The sequence below is a fragment of the Panthera leo genome, chromosome D4 (assembly GCF_018350215.1).
Source record: "Panthera leo isolate Ple1 chromosome D4, P.leo_Ple1_pat1.1, whole genome shotgun sequence".
Lineage (NCBI taxonomy): Eukaryota > Metazoa > Chordata > Mammalia > Carnivora > Felidae > Panthera > Panthera leo.
In genome coordinates, this window is record NC_056691.1 from 76,427,780 (window position 1) to 76,448,869 (window position 21,090).

A 21,090-nucleotide genomic window follows, 5' to 3' on the forward strand; every position below is an offset into this window, starting at 1 on the left:
GTTAGACCTCACAGTAGGGTAGGACATGAATAAGCTGTGGCCTTTGACCTTGAGGAAATTTAAGTCTAGCTAGTGAAATCACTTCATTTTTTGGTTTTCTTTCTTTCTTTCTTTCTTTCTTTCTTTCTTTCTTTCACTCACTCATTCATTCATTCATTCATTCATTCATTCAATGAATGCTGTTTGGTTGCACAAACTTTGATTTAGACACTGTCCTAGGTGCTGAATATAATGAGCAAAACAAATAAAATCTTTAGCCTCATGGAGCTTACAACTTAGTGGGAGAGACCAACATGAACTAGATAATATATAATTACCAACTTAAATAATTGGAATAAAGGAATAGAGCAGGGGTTGTGGAGAATAATTACTAAGGGACCTAAAAGAGGCAGGGATATGAAAAGAGGAAGTCAATCACTTTAGGGTAAATAAATTTGTCCATAAGAAACTGGGGAGGTAGGGAAAATGTTTTCCAGGCAGTGGGAACAACTTGTGCAAAGGTCCTGAGGTAGGAGGCAGCTAAGGATATTTAAGGAACCCACATAAAGACAGTGGAGTAAGTTGAGGCTGGATGGAGAGGTAGGTAGGGACCTGATCTTGCAGGAACTTAAGAGCCATGTTAAGAAGTTCAGTCTTTACAATTATAGTAAGAGGTACTTGAACAGGTTTTATGAGAAAATGCAGTATGCTGAGATTGCTGATTTTAAAATATCAACTCTGTTTGTATTGTTGAAAACAGACTGGAGAGGAGTCAGATTTAACTCAGGAGGCCAGTTCTTAGGACTATGGCAGTTGTTCCAATGACACATTCATAACAATAACAGTGATGGGAGGTAGGCTGTGGGGTTATTAAAAAGGCAGAAATATAGTTCTATCTAGTTTTCAAGGAATGGGGTTTTGATAAACAGGGTTTTCTGGAGGAAGGAGAAAATTAAGTTAGGCCATGGAGATGGGTAGAGTTGCAGTATATGGAAACTAGGAAGGGTACTTCTGGTAGAGAGAAACACTTAAGCAAATGTACATAGGAAGACACAAGGCAAAGTAGCCTATCTGTCATAACAGCATCAAATGTGTGCAAAGTGGTGAAGGGCAAACAAGGCGGAGACCCTGCTATGGAGAACTTTCATCCCTGAACATGTTCTATGGCACTCAAAGGTCTGCAATTAGCACTGAACATTTTAAAACCAAGCCCCAGATGGTGCCACAGAGCAGAAGGTCCAAGGAACTCCTCTCTTTATACAGGTTTCTTTGCAGTTTGTGACTAAGCAGTGTGGTGTAATTTTTCCTTCCTTAAGTTGAAAATACTCCCCCCATGTATTCAAATCACTGCAAACTAGCTCTGGAGCTGGTTATAACCTCATTCTTCATTAAAGGCACAAAGCCATATAAGATTAGCTCACTCTCTTGGGTTGAAAGACATGAAATAGGGGTGGAAGCAAATATAGATTGAGATTCATCATATATAATTTTTGTTTTCAAAGGCAGCTACACGTGGCATATTAATGAGCTAGGCCATCCTAATGATAAACATTTCCACTTCAGGTTTTCACAGGCTGGTGAGGAAACCTCAGACCCCAAATTCCTCAGTCATAGAAAACAAAGGGGATTTGAAATATCACCTAGTCTAACCCAAAGGTGAGGCCAACAACTTAACTTTATCTTAACATATAAATATTTTAGCATGAATATTTTGATGTAATGAACATATCAACACAAAAATACTGTGTGTGCATGTGTGTGTGTGTGTGTGTGTGTGTGTGTGTGTGTGTGTGTGTGTTTAGTCAGGTAAAGTATTCAAGAGACACTCCCTAGCTTTCACTCATTCCTGAGTTTCATTCCATTCCTGGGCTAAGGAAAAGAGTGGGTGCCACCCAAGAATGAGGTTCTGAAGAATAAACAAACATAATTTGAAAGTCCTAAAAAATAAAGTGTTTTAAAAATTTATATTCTGATAAAATGGCTCTGAATCAAAATACCATGTATCCAAGTCAAACCCATTTCTTCCCTTTTCTTCTATGGCTTCATAGAAATGTGGTCATCTATTCTTAGGAAATTTCCTATGATGGGGAACTCCTTACCTTGCAATGACCCCCTTCCAGTATTAAACAAAAGTGATAACAACCACTAACATTTATACGATTTACTGAGCCATTACTAGATCTCTGGTACTGAGCTAAAAGCTTTATGAGCATTATTTCATTTATTCTGCACAATAACTCTACGGGATAAGTACTGCTATTATCCCCACTTTATAGATAATGAAGCTGAAGCTCAGAAAGTGAAGACATTTTCAGATGAAGGATCAATTTTACTTCATCACTGACCACCTCATCACCCATCTAGCTCTAATTTTTCTTCCTGGGGACTCTCAAGTCTGTCCCCTTTTCAAAACTAATAATAATAACCATGGTTATATTTGTCAAAGAGTGGAGCATGGAAGGACCTCGGTTCAGGTACATTTGGGCTCTCATATGTTGCTTCACTTCTGTGTGTTAATCTGGCCAAATCACTTAACATCTCTGCATTTACATCCATGTATGCAAATGAAGATGCTAAATGCTGCCTCACAGTTCTGCTATGAGACTGGAATGAGTAAATAACTCCATGAAAATGTTTGAACACTGCCATATTTATAACAGACTTACTCAATAATATTGGGTTCACTTTTTGTTTAAATTCCTTCAATTCTTCTTATAGAATGATTCCTTCGGTCATTAGGTATCCACAGTGTTTTTCCAATCTCTCAACTGTGAAGCCTCTCCTTTGGACAACTTCCAATATATCACTCACCTTCTCAAAGCACCAGAACAGAACAGACTATAAGAGAGAACTCTAGGTGTACTGTTATTTGTCTACACTAGAGTGGGGCCATCTCACTCACTTAATCTAAACAACTTACTCCTTTAAAAGTTGCCTCTTGGGGCACCTGGGTGGCTCAATTGATTGGGCGGCCAACTTCAGCTCAGGTCATGATCTCACGGTCGGTGAGTTTGAGCCCCGTGTCGGGCTCTGTGCTGACAGCTCAGAGCCTGGAGCCTGTTTCAGATTCTGTGTCTCCCTCTATCTGACCCTCCCCCGTTCATGCTCTGTTTCTCTCTGTCTCAAAAATAAATAAACGTTAAAAAAATTAAAAAAAAATAAAATAAAATAAAAGTTGCCTCTTTGGGGCACCTGGGTGGCTCAGTCAGGTAAGTATCCGACTTCGGCTCAGGTCATGATCTTGTAGTTCATGAGTTTGAGCCCCACATCAGGCTCTCTGCTGTCAGCATGGAGCCCACTTTGGATCCTCTGTCCCTGGTCTCTCTCTGCCCCTCCCCCGCTCTCTTTCTCACTGTCCTCTCAAAAATAAATAAACATAAAAAATTAAGAGTTGCCTCTTCTATTAGCTTGCTGTAGTGCCAGAATATTGGGTAAATATACCCTGACTTACACTGGGAGCCTCAAGATATGCACAAACCAACATCTCAAATAAGATACGCTTTTAAAATTAACTTGTAACCATTCATCCACAATGCCACCTACATGACAATCTGGATGAAGCCTGGATCCATGTGCATTATCAGGTCTGCTTTGTTATAAAACTCATAGTCGCCATTTACATTGCATTCAGTGCTATGGACAATCACTGGAGCTACAGCATGAGGCAGCTCCATTAATATGACATTGACACAGTAAAAGATGGAAGAAACCAAAGCCCTTTATCAGGAGTCCCTGTGGTCCCAAGGAGTTATTACATTATTATATGTTATTAGAAAAGTAACATTTACAGAGATATTAATGCAACTCTCAAACTTCTGTTAATTGATCACACAGAGTTCATATTATGAATATTAGTACACAGACTCCACCCCTAGAGACTGTGATTCACTAGTTCTAAGACTCATCAGCCCAAATGACCAAAATGCTTATAACTAACAGTCCACAGCAGAAAAAACAGCTAGATTCAAGGAGTTTGGACACAAATCTAATTTATCTCTGCACTGTGTACTTAGCAGGGCAAAAAGCCTCTAGTGGCCTTGAGAAGACCCAGACAAAGAAAGGGGTGATATTTGCCAAGGGATTGGATGAGGGCTGTCAGTACTCATTGCTCTTGCCAGTGAGGATATGGAAAAGTGCCACGTTGTGCTGGCCTTTACCTGTAACGGGCAGTAAGTATCAAGTACAACGATACCATAACACAACTGCAGAATACTTTTCTTTTTGAAGACCTGCCCCATTACTCAACCCCACGCCCCATACGTCAGCACCACGGACAGCTCAACACATATGGCTGGATGAGTGCTCTCCCTAAGGGCTGACAAGTTGGCAGCCTAAGGTTTATGGGGAAGGTAAGAAAACTGAGAGCTGTCTTAGCCACTTAGCCATGGTCCTTGAGTGGCTTTGTCTCAGTGGAGTCCTTCCCCCTCGATGGGGGCTGCTTTCATCCTCATAGGCTTTATTGTGTGTGATGTTATTTATAACTCAGACAGTGGCCTTTTAAGGTAGGGGCATATATATATGATTGAATTGTACACTTGCATTCTGTTTTCTTTACTGTATGTATGTCATATATCGATGAATTTACAAATATTAATGCCAACTGATAATAAAGGTTCAGGAAAATAGACATCATCATCACTTACCCTCTTGCCTCCCTACATAACACTCCTGCATCTCCAGAAATCAGAGCTAGAGACCTCACTAGTCGAATTCATATAAATTATTCTTGGTTAGGCCCTGCTCCACCCCCACAGAAAACTGGATTCCACTCTTTTTCAAGTCCTAGTTTTCTTATCTGTCAAATGGGGATAATAAAGATCACTTTGAAGAGCTGTTGGGGGAATGGGATGTGCAATCCATATAGATTATCCACCCACAGGAAGCACTGGGATCATGCTGGGAAAGGTCTGCTTGCCTAGAACTGGACAGCCATCGACCTGACTGTAAGTATTCACTGCTCTAAGAAGTCCTATTTAACCCCAGAAGTACCGTAATAGATTGGTACTGTTTGATTCTATCAGAATCTATTAGAATAGAAGAATCCCATTTATTTAGTTTCTTATGCCTTCTTGTCCTGCCATGTACCAGCTTCTGATGTCTCTTCCTTTATGGATCATTTTAAGAATAAGAGTAGCAAGCTATGGAGATTTTTCGAGCAATCACCATGTTTTAGATATTTTATAGGTATTTTATATACATTATGTCATTCAATCTTTTCAAAATAATCTCCATTTTACAGATGAGAAAAATTGAGACATAGGGAGCTTAACTGATTCTCCTATATTTCATAGCAACTAAACAAGAAAACTGAGATATTAACCTAAACATATTCATTTCAAAGGGTACATTCCCAACCAAGACAATGTAGCATGCAGGGGAAGGGGGTTCCATTACACCTTGAGACTGAGATCCTTTTGGGCTAGGTCCTCTATCATTGCCTACCATGTTTGTACCATCGCATCCCTAGTATTTGTAAACTCCATTGCCATTGTCAATTATCCTTGATCTGTAAGCATTTTCTGCCTTAGTTTTCCTTGATTCAGTCTCCCCTTTCTTCTTAGAGATCTAATATAACAGTCCATAGGGCCATTCATAAGTCTGCTTTAATTCAGGTTTCATGCATTCATTAATCACATATTTACTGAGCATCCACCATGGACCAGGTATTGTGCTAATCATCAGGAATACAAGATCTCTCTCAGAAGACACAACTCCTGCCCCCAAAGAGATTCCAGTCTACAGGAAGAAACAGACAACTCTACAGGAAGTTGTAAAGTTTTAAGTTTATGACAGAGGTCAGAATAAAGACCACTGAGAAAGGGCACCTGTTATCTCACCACATTTTTCTCTGTCCTTCCAAGCCATCACAACACTTCTCGAGTTTTCTTGGGCGATCCCTTGATTTTGCAATTTCACAACTACATGTTCTCTGAAAATCTGATAAATGTGGAATTGTAGGCTTCACAATAATCCAATGAGATAGGTATTATTATCATACCATTTTATTTATTTATTTTATTTTATTTTTTAAAATTTTCTTTTTAACGTTTATTTATTTTTGAGATAGAGAGAGAGACAGAGCATGAATGGGGGAGGGTCAGAGAGAGGGAGACACAGAATCCGAAACAGGCTCCAGGCTCTGAGCTGTCAGCACAGAGCCTGACGCGGGGCTCGAACTCACGGGCCGCGAGATCATGACCTGAGCCAAAGTCGGCCGCCCAACTGACTGAGCCACCCAGGCGCCCCTATTATCATACCATTTTATAGATGCAGACTGAGGCTCTGAGAGGTAAGTCATTCACTTGGCTATAGAAATGGCAGATAACAGAACAACTATTTGAATTCATGTTTGTATTATTCTATAGCCTCTGCTCTTAGCCTCTAAACTATTTACCATGACCTTGAGAAGGTTACTTAGACTCCTTAGGAGCTCAATGTCTACAAGCATGAAAATAAATATTCAAAACTCGAATGTTGCTAAGGCCTATCGTTCTACAGTTAAAGTGTAGGGACTGGTAACACTAAAAGTTAAGATCACATGCCTTAAATGGTGGCCAAAATTTGTCCTATTGGTTTTTCCAAACTCATTGTTTATTACTCTTAGCCTTTCATCTCCACCCAGGTTCTGGCAATTCTTCCCATCCCAATCTCCATGAACCTATATGTCCTAGATGCTTCTGTACATTTGCTTCCTTCTGCTTCCCTCTGCTATCCTTTTGTTATCTTACACTCAAAGTTGCATCTGTCATATGTACACATATGATTTGATAGAATTGAATCAAAAATGTTATGTTTAGGACCGAAAGCCAACTGCATGTATATAAAATAAGAAATACTGAACTTCATTGTAGTTCAGGTGAAAAACAAGTAGAGGCTAGTTTACATGGTGAAGTGGGAGCCATCACAGGATACATTAATAGAAGTCTGAGTGTTTCAGAGAAAGGAGGTAATCATTCCACTTTGGACAAAACATATGGAAGGGATTGGTGCTAGATCTGAACATTAACTTAAAAGGTAAAGATAAAATTGAATTATATTGAGATAAGGCTGACAACTATTGAGTAAGGATCTCAAAAATATTCAATACAGATCCAATTGCAAAAATATTTTTTTTAAAAATAATAGGACTAATATGATGTTGGAAGTCAGAAGGGTGGTTACCTCTGGGAAGGCATTAACTGGGAGTGAACATAAGGAAGCTGGGAATGTATTATGGTTTGATCTGGATGGACTCTTATGTAAAAATTTAAGCTGCATACTTAATATACTTCTTTATTATATTTATGATAATCTTCATATACTTAAAAATAGTAATGCCAAGCACTTGGACAAGCAATTGAGGAAATAGGTGCCATCGCATCCTACTGGAGCATGTAAACTGGAATATCTTTCTGGAGGACACTTTAACAATAGCTATCAAGAACCTTAATCAGTTTCTTGGGCCATGCTTTTTTTGCAAATGATTACAAAGACTACAGTGTCTCATTAATTCAAATTAATTGTGCGAAGAGTAAACGGTAGGATATAACATACTTGTAAAGTACATCTACATGGAATGAGATAAGAATATTCTCCAGGACATTCAGGAAATTCCAACGAAGCTCATATGACCTTCTCGGTCATATTTTTTAATTAGCAAGTAGTATTTGGGGAGGGGATATTTTTAGTTAGGAATAGGATTCACAAGCATAATAAGAAGCAGGAGGTTCTCTGAAGTAGCTCAGTCTCCCTGCACTCACATTTGAATTCTTCCTTAATTTAACAAATCTTATCCTTGCCCATGGCAAAAAAAAAAAAAAAAAAAAAAAAAAAAAAAAAAAAGCAGTCTGTAGTTCCATTCAAATAATCCAGGATTCTAAATCATAAGGGCTTCTTCCAAGGCCTTTGGAATGTTTTGTTTGTTTGTTTGTTTGTTTGTTTGTTTGTTTTTGGTTTTGGTTTTTTTTTGGGTAATCTGATTGTGAAGTTGGGCTATGCATGGAGGACATTTGACCAGACAGGGGTGCAAGGTGACGAGCAGGTAATGGGGCATCTTTTATGCTTGGTTCTTACCATCTGCAATGAAGTGCTCAGGCACATGCAGAGTCACTTTCACGGTCAGTGGACAGGACATCTGACTGCCACACACCATGGCCAGGATGCAGGAGCTCACAGCAATCAATGTCAAGGCCGTCTTATTCACCGGGCTTTTCAGCAAACCTAATAACAAAAATACAACACAAAGATACATAAATCCAGGAGGTGAGAAAATAGGGATAGCATGGAATTTTGGAATCCTGTTATTTTCCAAATGGGAAGCTGGAAAAAGGAACCATATTTTCCAACATCTGTGCTTGCAATGACATCTCAGTGGCCCTTGTTGGGTCTCAACTTAACTCTCTGCAAAATGGGCTTATCATCCCCTTTGGTACAGATGAAAGAAACGAGCTTCCTGAAAACTGTGGTAATTCCCTCTCCTCCCCTCTCAATTAGGCTGGTCGTTTTTGGTAATTATTAAAAAATATTAAACTCTCGGGGCGCCTGGGTGGCTCAGTCGGTTAAGCGTCCGACTTCAGCTCAGGTCACGATCTCGTGGTCCGTGAGTTCGAGCCCCGCGTCGGGCTCTGGGCTGATGGGTCAGAGCCTGGAGCCTACTTCCGATTCTGTGTCTCCCTCTCTCTCTGCCCCTCCCCCATTCATTCTCTGTCTCTCTCTGTCTCAAAAATAAATAAAACGTTAAAAAAAATTTTTAAAAAATATTAAACTCTCTACTAGCTTTAGGAGCAAGTAGGAAGAAGTGAGAAGTGTTGAATTCGCAGAGCCCAGTGGAATGAACATGGGCTTTACAGTCTGACAACCGTGGGTTCAAATCTGGGCTTTAGCCCTCAGTGGCTGTGTGACCTGTTTCATTCTCTGAACCTCAGTTTTCTTACATGTCTGATGAGAGTAGTAAGAAACAGCTCACAGGTTGTTGTGATGATTATGTGGCATAGTGTAGACACAATGTCTATCATCTAACAGGGTCTCACAGACTGTTAGAAGCTCTTCAGTTCACATTAGTGTTGCAGGCATTTCCTGAGCACCTACTATGGAGATACATAGAGAGCAGCGTGAAGAAGAGTTTTTTGCTCTCCGGGAGCTTACAGGCTAGGGGGCTTATCCCCAGCTAATTAGACTCCAAGGCAAGTTGTGTTAAGGAACTAGCAGAGAGGGTGCAAGATGTGAAGGGGAGATTTGCCTGAGAAAATTAAAGGCAATTTAGTAGATGCAATAGAATGAGTAGATCGGATTTGCATGGCCAGCAGAGCACTGGGCCAGCAGAGCAATTCTGTTGTCTGTGTCCTAAGCCCCCACTGTGTCTCATTCTTTAGGTCTTGCTATTGACAACTACTTTAAAGGTTTTGATAACATTTTTAGAACAATGGGTCCCAAATTTCTATCACCCACTAGGCTCTTTTGAGCAAACCTTTATTCCCAAGTCTCCTAGACATCTCCCTACAGTAGTCCCAGGGGCATGACATAAATGTGTTCAAAAGTGAACACATTATCTTCTCCTTAAAGCTCCCTCCTCTTCCTGATCCTTCTTATTCTCCTCCTCCTGTTCTTCCTTCTCCTCCTCCTGAGCTCCCCAACTTATTGAAAATACCACCATTTAAACTGGCAAGAAACTTAGACATCCTTCATGCTTGTCTTCTTCCTTTACAGCATCTGCACAGCCATGCAGTTCTATTTATTCTTTTTTTAAAGGTTTATTTATTTATTTTAAGATGGGGGGGGGGAAGCACAGAGAGGGAGGGAGAGAGAGAATCCCAAGCAGGCTCTGCACTGTCAGCATGGATCTCGATGTGGGGCTTGATCTCACAAACCACGGGATCATGACTTAAGCCAAAATCAAGAGTCAGAGCTTAACCAACTGAGCCACCCAGGTGCCCCTTTATTCTATGTCCTTATCATTTTCACCTGTTTCCCCACATCTCTTCTGTTCTCTGCTTATGAAATGAGGGAGGTTTGGGCACATCTTCCCATCTCATTCCCTGCTGGAACCCCTTGAGACTGTTTTACACCTCTGGGCACAGGATGCCTTCCATTCTCATTAGCCTGGCATTCGAGGCCTTTCATGGTGGGTCTCTGCACTCACACCTCCTGTTGCCCTCCCCTACCTGACAGAGGTATGGGCAGGGCTGCATAACTGCAGTGCCACCACAGTCAACACTTCATCACACTAATATCATAGGTGTTATTTCTTTTTTAAAATTTTTTTAATATTTATTTTTGAGAAAGACACACACACACACACACACACACACACACACACACAGAGTTCAAGTGGGGGAGGGGCAGAGAGAGAGGGAAACATGGAATCTGAAGCAGGCTCCAGGCTCCGAGCTGTAAGCACAGAGCCTGACATGGGTATCGAACCCACAAACCATGAGATCATGACCTATGCCCAAGTCGGACGCTTAACCGACTGAGCCACCCAGGCGCCCTGACAGATGTTATTTCTTTTGCATAGAACCCCACTTGTTACCTTATCCTTCATCACTCATGAAGGATATTAATCCTCTCCCTCTAGGCAAACAAACAGCCTACGTTTGTTGTGTTTCTCAAAATATCTCACTCAAACATTAGATTCTAGTAACTGGATGGTAATCTCAGGTGCCATATCCTTTGCCTACCATTGATTCCAATGCCTAGCACAGTGTCTGGGATGTGGTAGAATCTCAGCGAATGCATCCCAACTTCCAGGGATGATAGTAACATGTTAGTAAGCAGATAAGGTGCTGACCAGTCGAAAAGCAGGCCAAGCATAAGCCAGCTGCATTGCTAGACTGGTGGATCCTAATGGAATAAGAGCCCTTATGGACAGCTTTTGGATTTTTTTGTATGCCTATCTAATTTTTTCTTAATAAACAGTGAGCTTCTTGAAGGAAGGCACCCCACCTTCACCATCTTTACATCTCTCATGCTAAACTTACTTCCTGGAACCTAGAAGCTCTTTGATTTAAGAATAGCATCCTTATCTTTATTGCTAGTCCTAGTATAAGGCATAACTTTTGGTAGAGACTGTTCATCTATTTGCTGTATTTGTTGGATATATGTTAGATGGAATGGCAAGTAAGATTTAAAAAGCTGGTTCCAATGTCAGGTGGATGGGAAGTCCCTAAGCCTAAAATGACCACTGGAAGAAAAGGAACAAATTTTCTCTCTTCCTGGGAGCCACAAAAATCTGTTTCAAACTCTGAACTATACAGTTTAGTACCTAAATAACATAAGCTAGCTAGCATCCAAGTTTTCTACTAGAAAGGGTATGGACTAGGAGTCAGTGCTTTGTGTAAGTCTTCCCTTAAAAAGTCAACACGTTACCCCAAGTCTAGATATTTAACAACCTCCCCTCCTTCCCTCGCAAAGAACACTTAGCAGCAGCACTGAGTTTCCACTCTAGATTCTGTAGAGTCTGTTCTCAGGGGACGAACATGTAAGGATGAGTCCAGCATGAACACATTCTTGGCAAGGGGAACCGGAGAGTGAGATAAGGAAGGTAGATGTTCCTGGCATTGGGGAAGCAGATGCCCTGGATGGACAACAGCATCCTGTGGGTCTCTGAGAAGGCACCTCCCAGACTTGCCTCCATATGGCAGCAGAAATGGAGATGACCAAGACTTTCCTTTTGCTAATTAACCAACTACCAGAAATGCTGCCCAGCCCTCGCTGGGCTGATTTCTGGTTGGGAGATGAGGACTTATGGGCAGGTGTGGGATTGCTTGTACTATCTCTCTGGACTCACACCGGGCTAACTGCTTCCCCTAGGTCTTTTAAACCTTCACAGTAATCCACAATCTTTAGGAGTCAGTGGGGAGGGGAGTGAAGGTATATTGTTAGCTTATTGCCTCTCAGTTTTACCATCTGGAAAATAGGAAGGAGACGACACATCCTTCGAGAGTGTTGTGAGACCTAATGAGACAGCACATGTTAAATGCCTACCGCAGTTTTTGGCACATGGTAGGCCCTCGCAAATGATCATTTCCAAGCCAGGTATCAGTATTTATCTAATCATTGATGGCAGAAACCAGTACTCATTTACTTCTTTGTCCAACACATTGACAGAACATATTATGAACTGAATTATTCTTTAGAAACCAAAGACAGAAACGGTGGATATAGTGGGGGAGAGTCCTAAGAAGAGGGAGGGAGTGGAGGGGAGAATGTGAATGAACAGTGTCCTGGGGAAGCCATTTATTCAGCGAATGCCTGAATCGCTACAGCTGCCTCTGAAGTCCAGGAAGAAGAAAGCACACAGGTCAAGTCTGCACTTGGGCCAGATGCCTGTGGAGCTGCCCATGGGGCTTGGGGAGTTTCCATGGCAACTGAATCTGGCAGAAACTTCACAGTGGAACTCAAACAGAGGTGACTTCTTAAGAGTTCCTGGCCCAACGAGCTGATCATTAGCATTTAGCTCTGAGTAAGAGCTGTAGACAGTGGCAAGGTAGAAACTATCTTTCCCATAAAAACCACATCCTTCTCATCCAGGCTCTGTATTGCATCACAGGAAGCCGAGACAGGGAGGAGAAACTCCCTTTACAGAGTGTTTACTATGATTCAGGCACTACGCCTAGCACTCACATCTATCCGACCATTCACCCATCCAACCAGTTTTTACCGAGCATCACCTCTTTCTCCATATTGTTCTAGGCAAAGAGGGAATGACAATGAACACAAGGCAACCCATGTCCTTGAAGCTTACATTTTGGTGAAGCAAATTCACCTCATTTAATCCTTATAACAAACTGCTACTATCATCCCCATTTTACACATAGACAGAGGGACAGAACAACCAAATGACTTTCTAAGGTCACTCAACTTGTACATGGCAGAGGCAAGATTAGAACCAGCACTTTCCAACCTGTCCCCCATATCATGCCACCTTCCACTTCACCACAGAATAAAGGTCCCACCAAGGCATCATGTAGTTGCAGAAAGAGCATGACCTCTAAAGCTAGACCTGCTTGTGTTCAAATCCTGGCTTCACCACTAAGTCTCCATGTGACACTTGCCAGTGGGTCTAACCCTAAAAGGACAAAATATTTCCATCTGAAAAATGGAGGAGTGCTCTTCTTTCAGAGCTAATATGAGGACAAAACAGAACTCCATGCAACTGGAAAAAAATCAGTCAATGACAGCTTCAGATCAATAACTGATAGCTCCAGATCATAACAGGAGCATCGCCAAATGTCCAGGGTCACGGGTATTCTTGTTTCACATTCCAGTTCGCAGTCCCCTCCCCATCACTTGCAAGAGAGAGCACTGTGCTATAGGAATAGAATTACACCAGGATGTATTGATTGCTGGAACTGGAGAAAGTTAATAATCTAATTTCCCTTTCGTTTCCCCTCCCTCTTACCACTCAACTCCTCTCATGGCAGCAGAGAATGGCATAAAATGCATTGCTTGAGAAATTCGACCGGAAATAACTCGGCATTGTTGATCCACACGCTGCCTATAATTTGGGGTTTGATTGATTCTCAGTTTGGAGATGCCAGGTTGAGAGAAGAAAATCAAATTTAAGTTAAATTTGGAATTGAATCAATCACATTTTACAATGAAGAAAATAGATCTAACCCCATCAGACCACTGTGTGCAGAAAACTAAAGCTGCTATACTTCCATTGAATCCTTCCTCCCGGTATCTCTGGGGGACAAAAAACTAGGTCCCAAGCTGAGAAATCATTTCTTCCTTTAAATGGCATATGGGGTTGGGGTGAGGGACAGGGTCTTGAAGATCCCAGGACATTAGGGCGTAGGAGGCCAATTGGTAGAAAAGTCACTTAGAATAGGATGAAGAGGCTGGGTTTTGGAGATTTAAATCCAGACTCTTCCATTTAACAGCTATCTAACTTGTGGCAAGTTACCTACATTCCCAGAGCCTCAGTGTTCTAATCTATGAAATGGCAATCATAACCCATAACTGGTGGAAAAGCGTTTAGATTAAATGTAAGATCATAATTGTAACATTAAACACATGTACTTTATCTTTCCTTTCATCTCAAGTCTTCAAATTCCCACTGCCTACAGATCTCAGCAGGACATATGGCTCTTTGGCTTACACTGGAATTCTGGCTTTTATACTTAGCTGCTGGCCTTCATGCACAAGTCACCTAACTCCTCTAAGCCTCAATGCCTTTATCTGAGAAGCTGTTCATTCAATAAGTAGTTATTTAATGTGTATCTACCATGTGCCAGACCTCATCTTTTGTGCCCTCCTATTATTTCCAGCGTCTGTGTGTCTGAATATATATTAGGTGTTCAATAAACGTCTACTGAATGAGTGAATGAATGAATGAATGAATGCCTAACTATCATTCTCCATTCTACCAAGAGATGTCAGTACTGGACTACTGTTACTAGTTCCTTTCTAGTCAAATGTATGCATTCATTCTCTTTGGCAATGATTGGTCCCCTGCCCCCCCCCCCCCCCCCCCGCTTCCAGCTAGAGATCATACGAAAAGCCCTTGATAGGCTGCTAAACCTCGTGCATATCAGGGTGGCCCCTGCAGATGGCTGGTGTTCCCCACTAACTTCAATGGATGCTTCTTGGGATTCCTGCCGCACCTGAGCTCCAGCACCTCTGTGCTTCTTTGTGTGTTTCTGGAAACGAAAATTGGGACACATTGTCTGACAAGTACAAGAGTCACGATGGAGGCAGGAGGAAAGAATATTTATAAGTGTGACTTTCTGAGAATTCTAGATAAGGTGGCCCCCTATCCTCAGCCTTACTCATGGCTGGAGTGTATACATAATACTTTAGTACGATGTGTCAATATGGGGCATTCTACTCCTCCCATTCACCCCCACTTTGCCCACCTGGGGTTAATTCTCTCCTCATCTCCTTCTATCTTTGCCATGAACTAGTTTCTTATGTTCTCTGGCTCTTTGACCATGGCACTCTCAAATACACGACATCCTTGAAACCATTTGTAGTTTTCCCAATCTCCCATCTTTCATAGGGTTTTCCTTTGTAGGATCTGTGCCAGCGTTCATCCAGCCTATTCATATTTCCAGAGACAGCAACCTCAACATCTCCAAAGCAGCAATTCTCCTCTCAGACAGATGTACTCAACAGCCCTGGACTCTGACTCTACAAGCCAGCTTCTGCTGCCCAGGGAAAAATGATGCGCTTAATACATCCTCTTCAGGAGGAGCTAGTTAGTTAGTTAATGGTGGCAGCTGGCTTGTCGTGAGCCTTCCTTCCTCCAAATCAAGTAATGCTAGCATTACTTTATTTATCTAAAATCCTATTTTGAGTCTTATTATTATTATACTTTGTATAGATTTTCTTCTTTACAATGACTTCCCTAGCAGAGAATATCACCATCACCACCATCACCACCACAGCCATCATCATCATCATCATCATCATCATCATCATCATCACAAATATTTATGAAAACATTTATGCACCCAACAATTAACTAAACATTCTCACATAGTATCTAACTTAGTCTTCATAGAAACTTCATGAGGTGCTGTCTATCATCATCCATATTTTGCACACGAGGAAGCAAAGGGCACCACTTACCAAGGGCCATGTAGCTCAAAGTTTATAGGGCTGAAATGAAAAACCATTTGACCTCGGAGTCCGAGTTCTTAGCCATTACCCTCTATAACTTCTCCATCAACATGCATATATGGTATGAACAGTGAATACTCAACCCTAACTGTCAAGCTGCTTACAGACCTCAGCTTTTCCTAGAGCCCTGCGGTGACGATGGGTTCACACAGAGCGGTCTCATCATCCCACCTGATGATGACCACAGGTCTTCAAGGGAACCTCTCCACATCACCACACGGGACTTTATAAGGAGAGCAGATGGCGACAGGGGCAGGATAGATGGCTCTTTCTCTTCCCTTCTGACCTCCAGAAAATACTACACGGCCTCAGTTAGTGCAGTGTGCTATTGTGAGGCCACTGGGGAACACATTTGGCTGAGTAAAGCTTGGATTGTGGCACCCTGTTGAAGAAAAAGCCATTGGTGGCAGACACAGAATGGGTCTAGAGACAACTGGCTCTTAGGATTTCTCAATGGCAGCTGCAGATGGCTGGCCTTGGTATGAATGTAACTTTAAGGGGATGACGGTGGAGATGGTAACAATCGTGTTGGTGACAAAGATCACACAGATGGTGCCATGTTTTTTCACTTTTTATGAATTCACAAATTATTCCCAACTATCCCCTTCACTTTTCAACAAAATTCCACATAATCAGCATTGGTATTATCTCCAGTATACAAGTGCGGAGTCCAACACTTAATGGTGAACTCAAGCTTAGACATGAGAGGAATAACTGGGCCTGGAAGCCACATCTCCTGACCCACAGCCTAGTACCTTTTCACAACACTAGACCCAGGTCTCATTGGCGAGGTGTGAAGGCAGGATGAGAATCCCTGCTCTCATCTATGGACCTACTGACTACACAAGTGCATCTAAATGTCCCAACGAGCCACAGCTGTTATTTGTCACCAAACAAAATGTATCTTGAAAACAAAATTTCCATTTTCAAGAAATTCTGGGACATGCTGCATTCTATATTCACCTCCCAAAGTACTAGAGTTATGTATATTTATATATCTTGTATTAGGGCGCCTGGGTGGCTCAGTCAGCTTGCTCTCTGTCTCTCTCAAAAATAATAAACATTAAAAGATTATATATCTGGTATTAAAATCTCTGGAAAGGCCTGCACTGAATTCTCTTTAGAAGAATTTAACCTGATGTTCCCCAAAAGTAATAATATATTACAGAGCCATTATTCTATGAAACAAAGTAGGAAAAATGAGCTACTTTAAAAATGTATACAGAAGTTGCTATTAATTATATCAGCAGATCCCAATAATTAACTGTTGCACTATGCCAGGCACTGTATTAAAGATTCTATTTACATTTGCCTATAGACTTCTCAATAGCCTTGCAAGGCAGAGATTACCACCTCCATCTAAAGATGGGAAAACCAAGACTTAACCATTAGGAAGTGATAGAGAAAAATTCCCTGGTCCGTCTTGTCTGACTCCAATGTCTATATGCTTTTGGCTCCTAAGCCATTAAAAGAAAATAGAGTTTTAGGGGCACCTGGGTAGCTCAGTCGGCAAGGCATCTGACTTTGGCTCAGGTCATGATCTCATGGTTCGTGGGTTTGAGCCCCGCATGGGGCTCTGAGCTGACAGCTCAGAGCCTGGAGCCTGCTTCATATTCTGTGTGTCCCTCTCTCTCTCTGCCCCTCCCCACTCACTCTCTCTCTCTCTCTCTCTCTCTCTCTCTTTTTCAAAAATAAATAAACATTAAGAAAAAAGAATGGAGGGGCGCCTGGGTGGCTCAGTTGGGTAAGCATCCGACTCTGTTTCAGCTCAGGTCACAATCTCATGCGGGGCCGGCTTGATATTCTCTCTCTCTCTCTCTCTCTCTCTCTCTCTCTCTCCCTCCCTCCCTCCCTCCCTCCCTCCCCTTCCCTCGCTCACACTCTCTCTCAAAATAAATAAAAATTTAAAAATTTAAAGAAAAAAAGGAAAAAGAATGGAGTTTTACAGTAACCCAAAAAGATATCTGCACCCCCATGTCGACAGAAGCATTATTTATTACAGCTGAGACACAGAAACAAGCTAACTGTTGATCAGCAGATGTATGTATGCATATATATATATATATATATATATATATATATACACACACACACATATATGCATATATATACACATATATATGCATATATATACATATATGTATACATATATATACACATATATATGATGAAATATAATTCAGCCATAAAAAATGAGAAAATCCTGCCATTAGTGACAATATAGATGAGTCTTGAAGGCATAATGCTAAGTGAAATAAGTCAGAGAAAGACTAATGCTGTATGATCTTATTTATATGTGGAATCCAAAAAGGAGCAAAAAGGAAATAAACTCATGGAGAAGAGATCACCTATGTGGTCACCAGAGGCAGAGGGTGGGGAGATGGGGGAATAGGAGGAATGGGGTCAAAATGCACAAACTTGCAGTTATAAGATAAATAAGTACTAGGGGTGTAATAAATAACATGGCGACCGTAGCTAACGCTGCTGTATGGCATATAGGAAAGTTACCTAAGAGAGGAAATCCTAAGGGTTCTCGTCACAATGAAAACAATTTTTTTTCTTCTTGCTCTTTCTTTTCACTGTATTTATTTGAGATGATGGATGCTGACTCTATTTATTAGCATAATCATTTCACAAAATATGTAAGTCAAACCAACATGCACCATGCACCTTAAACTTTGACACAGTGACGGATGTCAATTGTATCTCAACTGGAGGGAAAAAACTTGTTTAGAGAAAACAGAACTTCAGAGTCACAGAAAATTACGTGCAAAGAAGGAAAAGAGGCAGGTACAAGGGCCAGTTTGAAAGGTTAAAGACTATTCAACTGGTAGCAGCCTGACGGAAAGCATTAGGGAGGGGGGAAAGAGATACCGTACTCAGTCCGTGAAACTGCACTGTGCAGAGAGAAATCGTGGTGACAGTTCAAAGAGCTAAAGTTCTAGAAAGGTTCACAAATAATGGGAATGAAGGAAGGAAAGGTGGAGCTTGGTTTTCAGAGCCACAGGTGATCATCAGCCGGTACTGACTCACAAAATAAAAATGCTATTTTTTAAACACTGGTGCTTGACCTCTGTGTTCACCTTCCTAGACTGTGGGCTGTTTAGCAGCACCACCACATGCAGCCCACACCCCTCATGGAACGGGGAGACTGGCAGAGAAGAGCTGGGGACCAAGTGTCCGGGGCAGAGGGACAGAGCAAAGAGCAGCCACATGTTTCCATGGCTACCAAGGAAGATCGGGACCAATCGTCTCCCATTTCCATGGAAGGCACATTTTTAGCTGCTTTTTCTTGGAGCTTGCCAAAGAAGTCAACACTCAGTTCTCTAAGAAGATGCCACTGGATGTTTGTCCAAGGCTTGTGAAAGTAGGAGGACAGAAACTATGTTTATTGTGCATTTAATTTTTACTAGGTCAGCTGTGTTGTCCTTTACCTACAGAATCTCCTCCACTCCATGGGTCTACTGTAAATTCTAGGCAATGCTGCCACTTTCTGATACTAGAGGAAATGGAAACTCTGAGAGGTTAATGCACGTCCCCCAAAGGCTGAGAATTAGTAAGGGCAGAGAGAGAATATAAACCAATCTATTGACCTCCTAATTCAATGTTTCTTCCATCATATCACACTACCTCTAAAGGAAGGGGGTTCCATCAAGTCTCTGTGCTCCTTCCTCCTCACATCTTTGTCCGGATTCTCAGACTACACTTGAGAAATAATGGGAAACGAGGCTTTGTCCAAACCTTCCACTGCACTTCTCTTTGTACCTTTCCTTGTGACAGGCCACATGCATTCCCTACAGCCATGTGTTGCTCTTCCTGCTTTTATCAACATGTCTAAGGCAGATCTACTTTTTGGAAAATATTTTTATTTGCTTTAAAGTAATCTCTATGCCCAACGTGTGGCTCAAACTCACAACTTTGAGATCAAGAGTTCCACGCTCTTCTTACTACGCCAGCCAAGTGCAGCAAAAGGCAGACCTACTTTTTAAGGCCAGAGAACCTCCATCTCCTGGAAGTCTTCCCTAACTCACAGAAACTCCATACCTCTCTGGACTCCTGTCACAATTATCACCTGTTCTAATATGAGTCACAGAATCTCAGATTTACAGAGAACTTAAAAAGAGCTTTGACCCTAACAAATTACACCATACAAGTAGTTCCCTACAATGCCCTGTCCTATGCTCACCCAACCTGTGTTTGAACATCACCTACACTGAAAGCTTGTTTCATTGAACAAGCTGGTTTCAAATTGAAACCAATTTCATTGGTGATGGTGATGATGATGATGATGATGATGATGATGATGATGGTGATGATGGTGATGATGGTGATGTTCTTTTATTTTTAGAGCAGTTACTATGACATGTTGTGCTAAATATTTTAGATATTACTTTATTTGATCAATCGTCAATTTTCTTTAGCGCATTTTTCAAGTAAGGAAACTTGAGTCTAGCCCAAGGCTAGAAGGCTATTGAGAAGCAAAGCCAGGATTCTAATCCAGATCTAGACCCCAAAGCCTTAACAATGTATCACGAAGTCTTCCTTCACTGTTGACCTTCTGTATGAAAACTATGTCAATGAGAAATAAAAATCTACTCCTAGAGCCAAAACCAGCTAGACATATTCCTGTCCTCAACATTCCATAGTCTTGTTTCCATTCCTCCTCTCTCAGGCAGACCTTTGTGTTTGAAGTTGGAAAACAGGCTCCCATACTTCTTTTGCTCAAACTTATACTCTATCTTTTGACTCCCACATTCAGGAAATAATCATGGAGCTAGAAGAGAGAGCTGGAGGAGTGCCTTTAGATCCATGAGTTGAATCCATTATGTTAAAGGTTAAAAGGAGAACAGGAGAGAGTGCTGTCTAGAGTCATAATGTCCAGAGCCCGACCTAGATCCCATTGGTTCCAGCTCCCACAACAAGGTTTCTCAGTTCACCATTTGGGATAGTCATCATTGGTTCCTACCTTAACCAGCATCTCTTGCAACAAATACAGTGCCTCTGGCACTCTCTGTACATGTGACACTGGCCACAGTGTCCCACAAATGACCGTATGTCAGATGGGCTCAACTAGGATGCTTTGGCCAATGTTAACATACAATCAAAATGAACCATACCCAAATATTCCCACAAAACAACCTTGAGAGACTGGTGCAAAAAGTCTAAAGCATAGTAGATTAGGTAAATGTGAAGAACATGGGCTTTAGAATTGGAGAAACTTGGGTTCAAATCCCCACTCTGTTATTTTCTGGTTGGCCTTAGGCAAGTCTTATCATCCTCACACATAAAATGTGAATCACATCTACTCCACAGCACTGTTAGAAAGATTAAATAGAAAAATACATTGCACAGTAGGTACCCAATGAATAGCATCCATGATCGTGACCATCATCAGATGTGAGACCAGCAAATGTACACCTCAGCCTTTGTATCCCAGAAAATATCTGCATAAATTTACGATGGTTCAGAAGAGGAAGAAAGAGCACGTAGCTGGAAGGAGAGTGAGTT

At 41.5% G+C, this 21,090-nt stretch overlaps 1 protein-coding gene across 1 annotated transcript in view; it reads right to left on the reverse strand.

Annotated features, from left to right (window-relative positions):
- ASTN2 (astrotactin 2) overlaps positions 1–21,090 on the reverse strand; it is an 874,784-nt gene that overhangs the window by 513,663 nt on the left and 340,031 nt on the right. Inside the window, exon 6 of the mRNA XM_042912372.1 lies at positions 8,032–8,178. Within this exon, the coding sequence (XP_042768306.1) occupies positions 8,032–8,178 (147 nt within the window). The remainder of the gene's footprint in view (positions 1–8,031; positions 8,179–21,090) is intronic.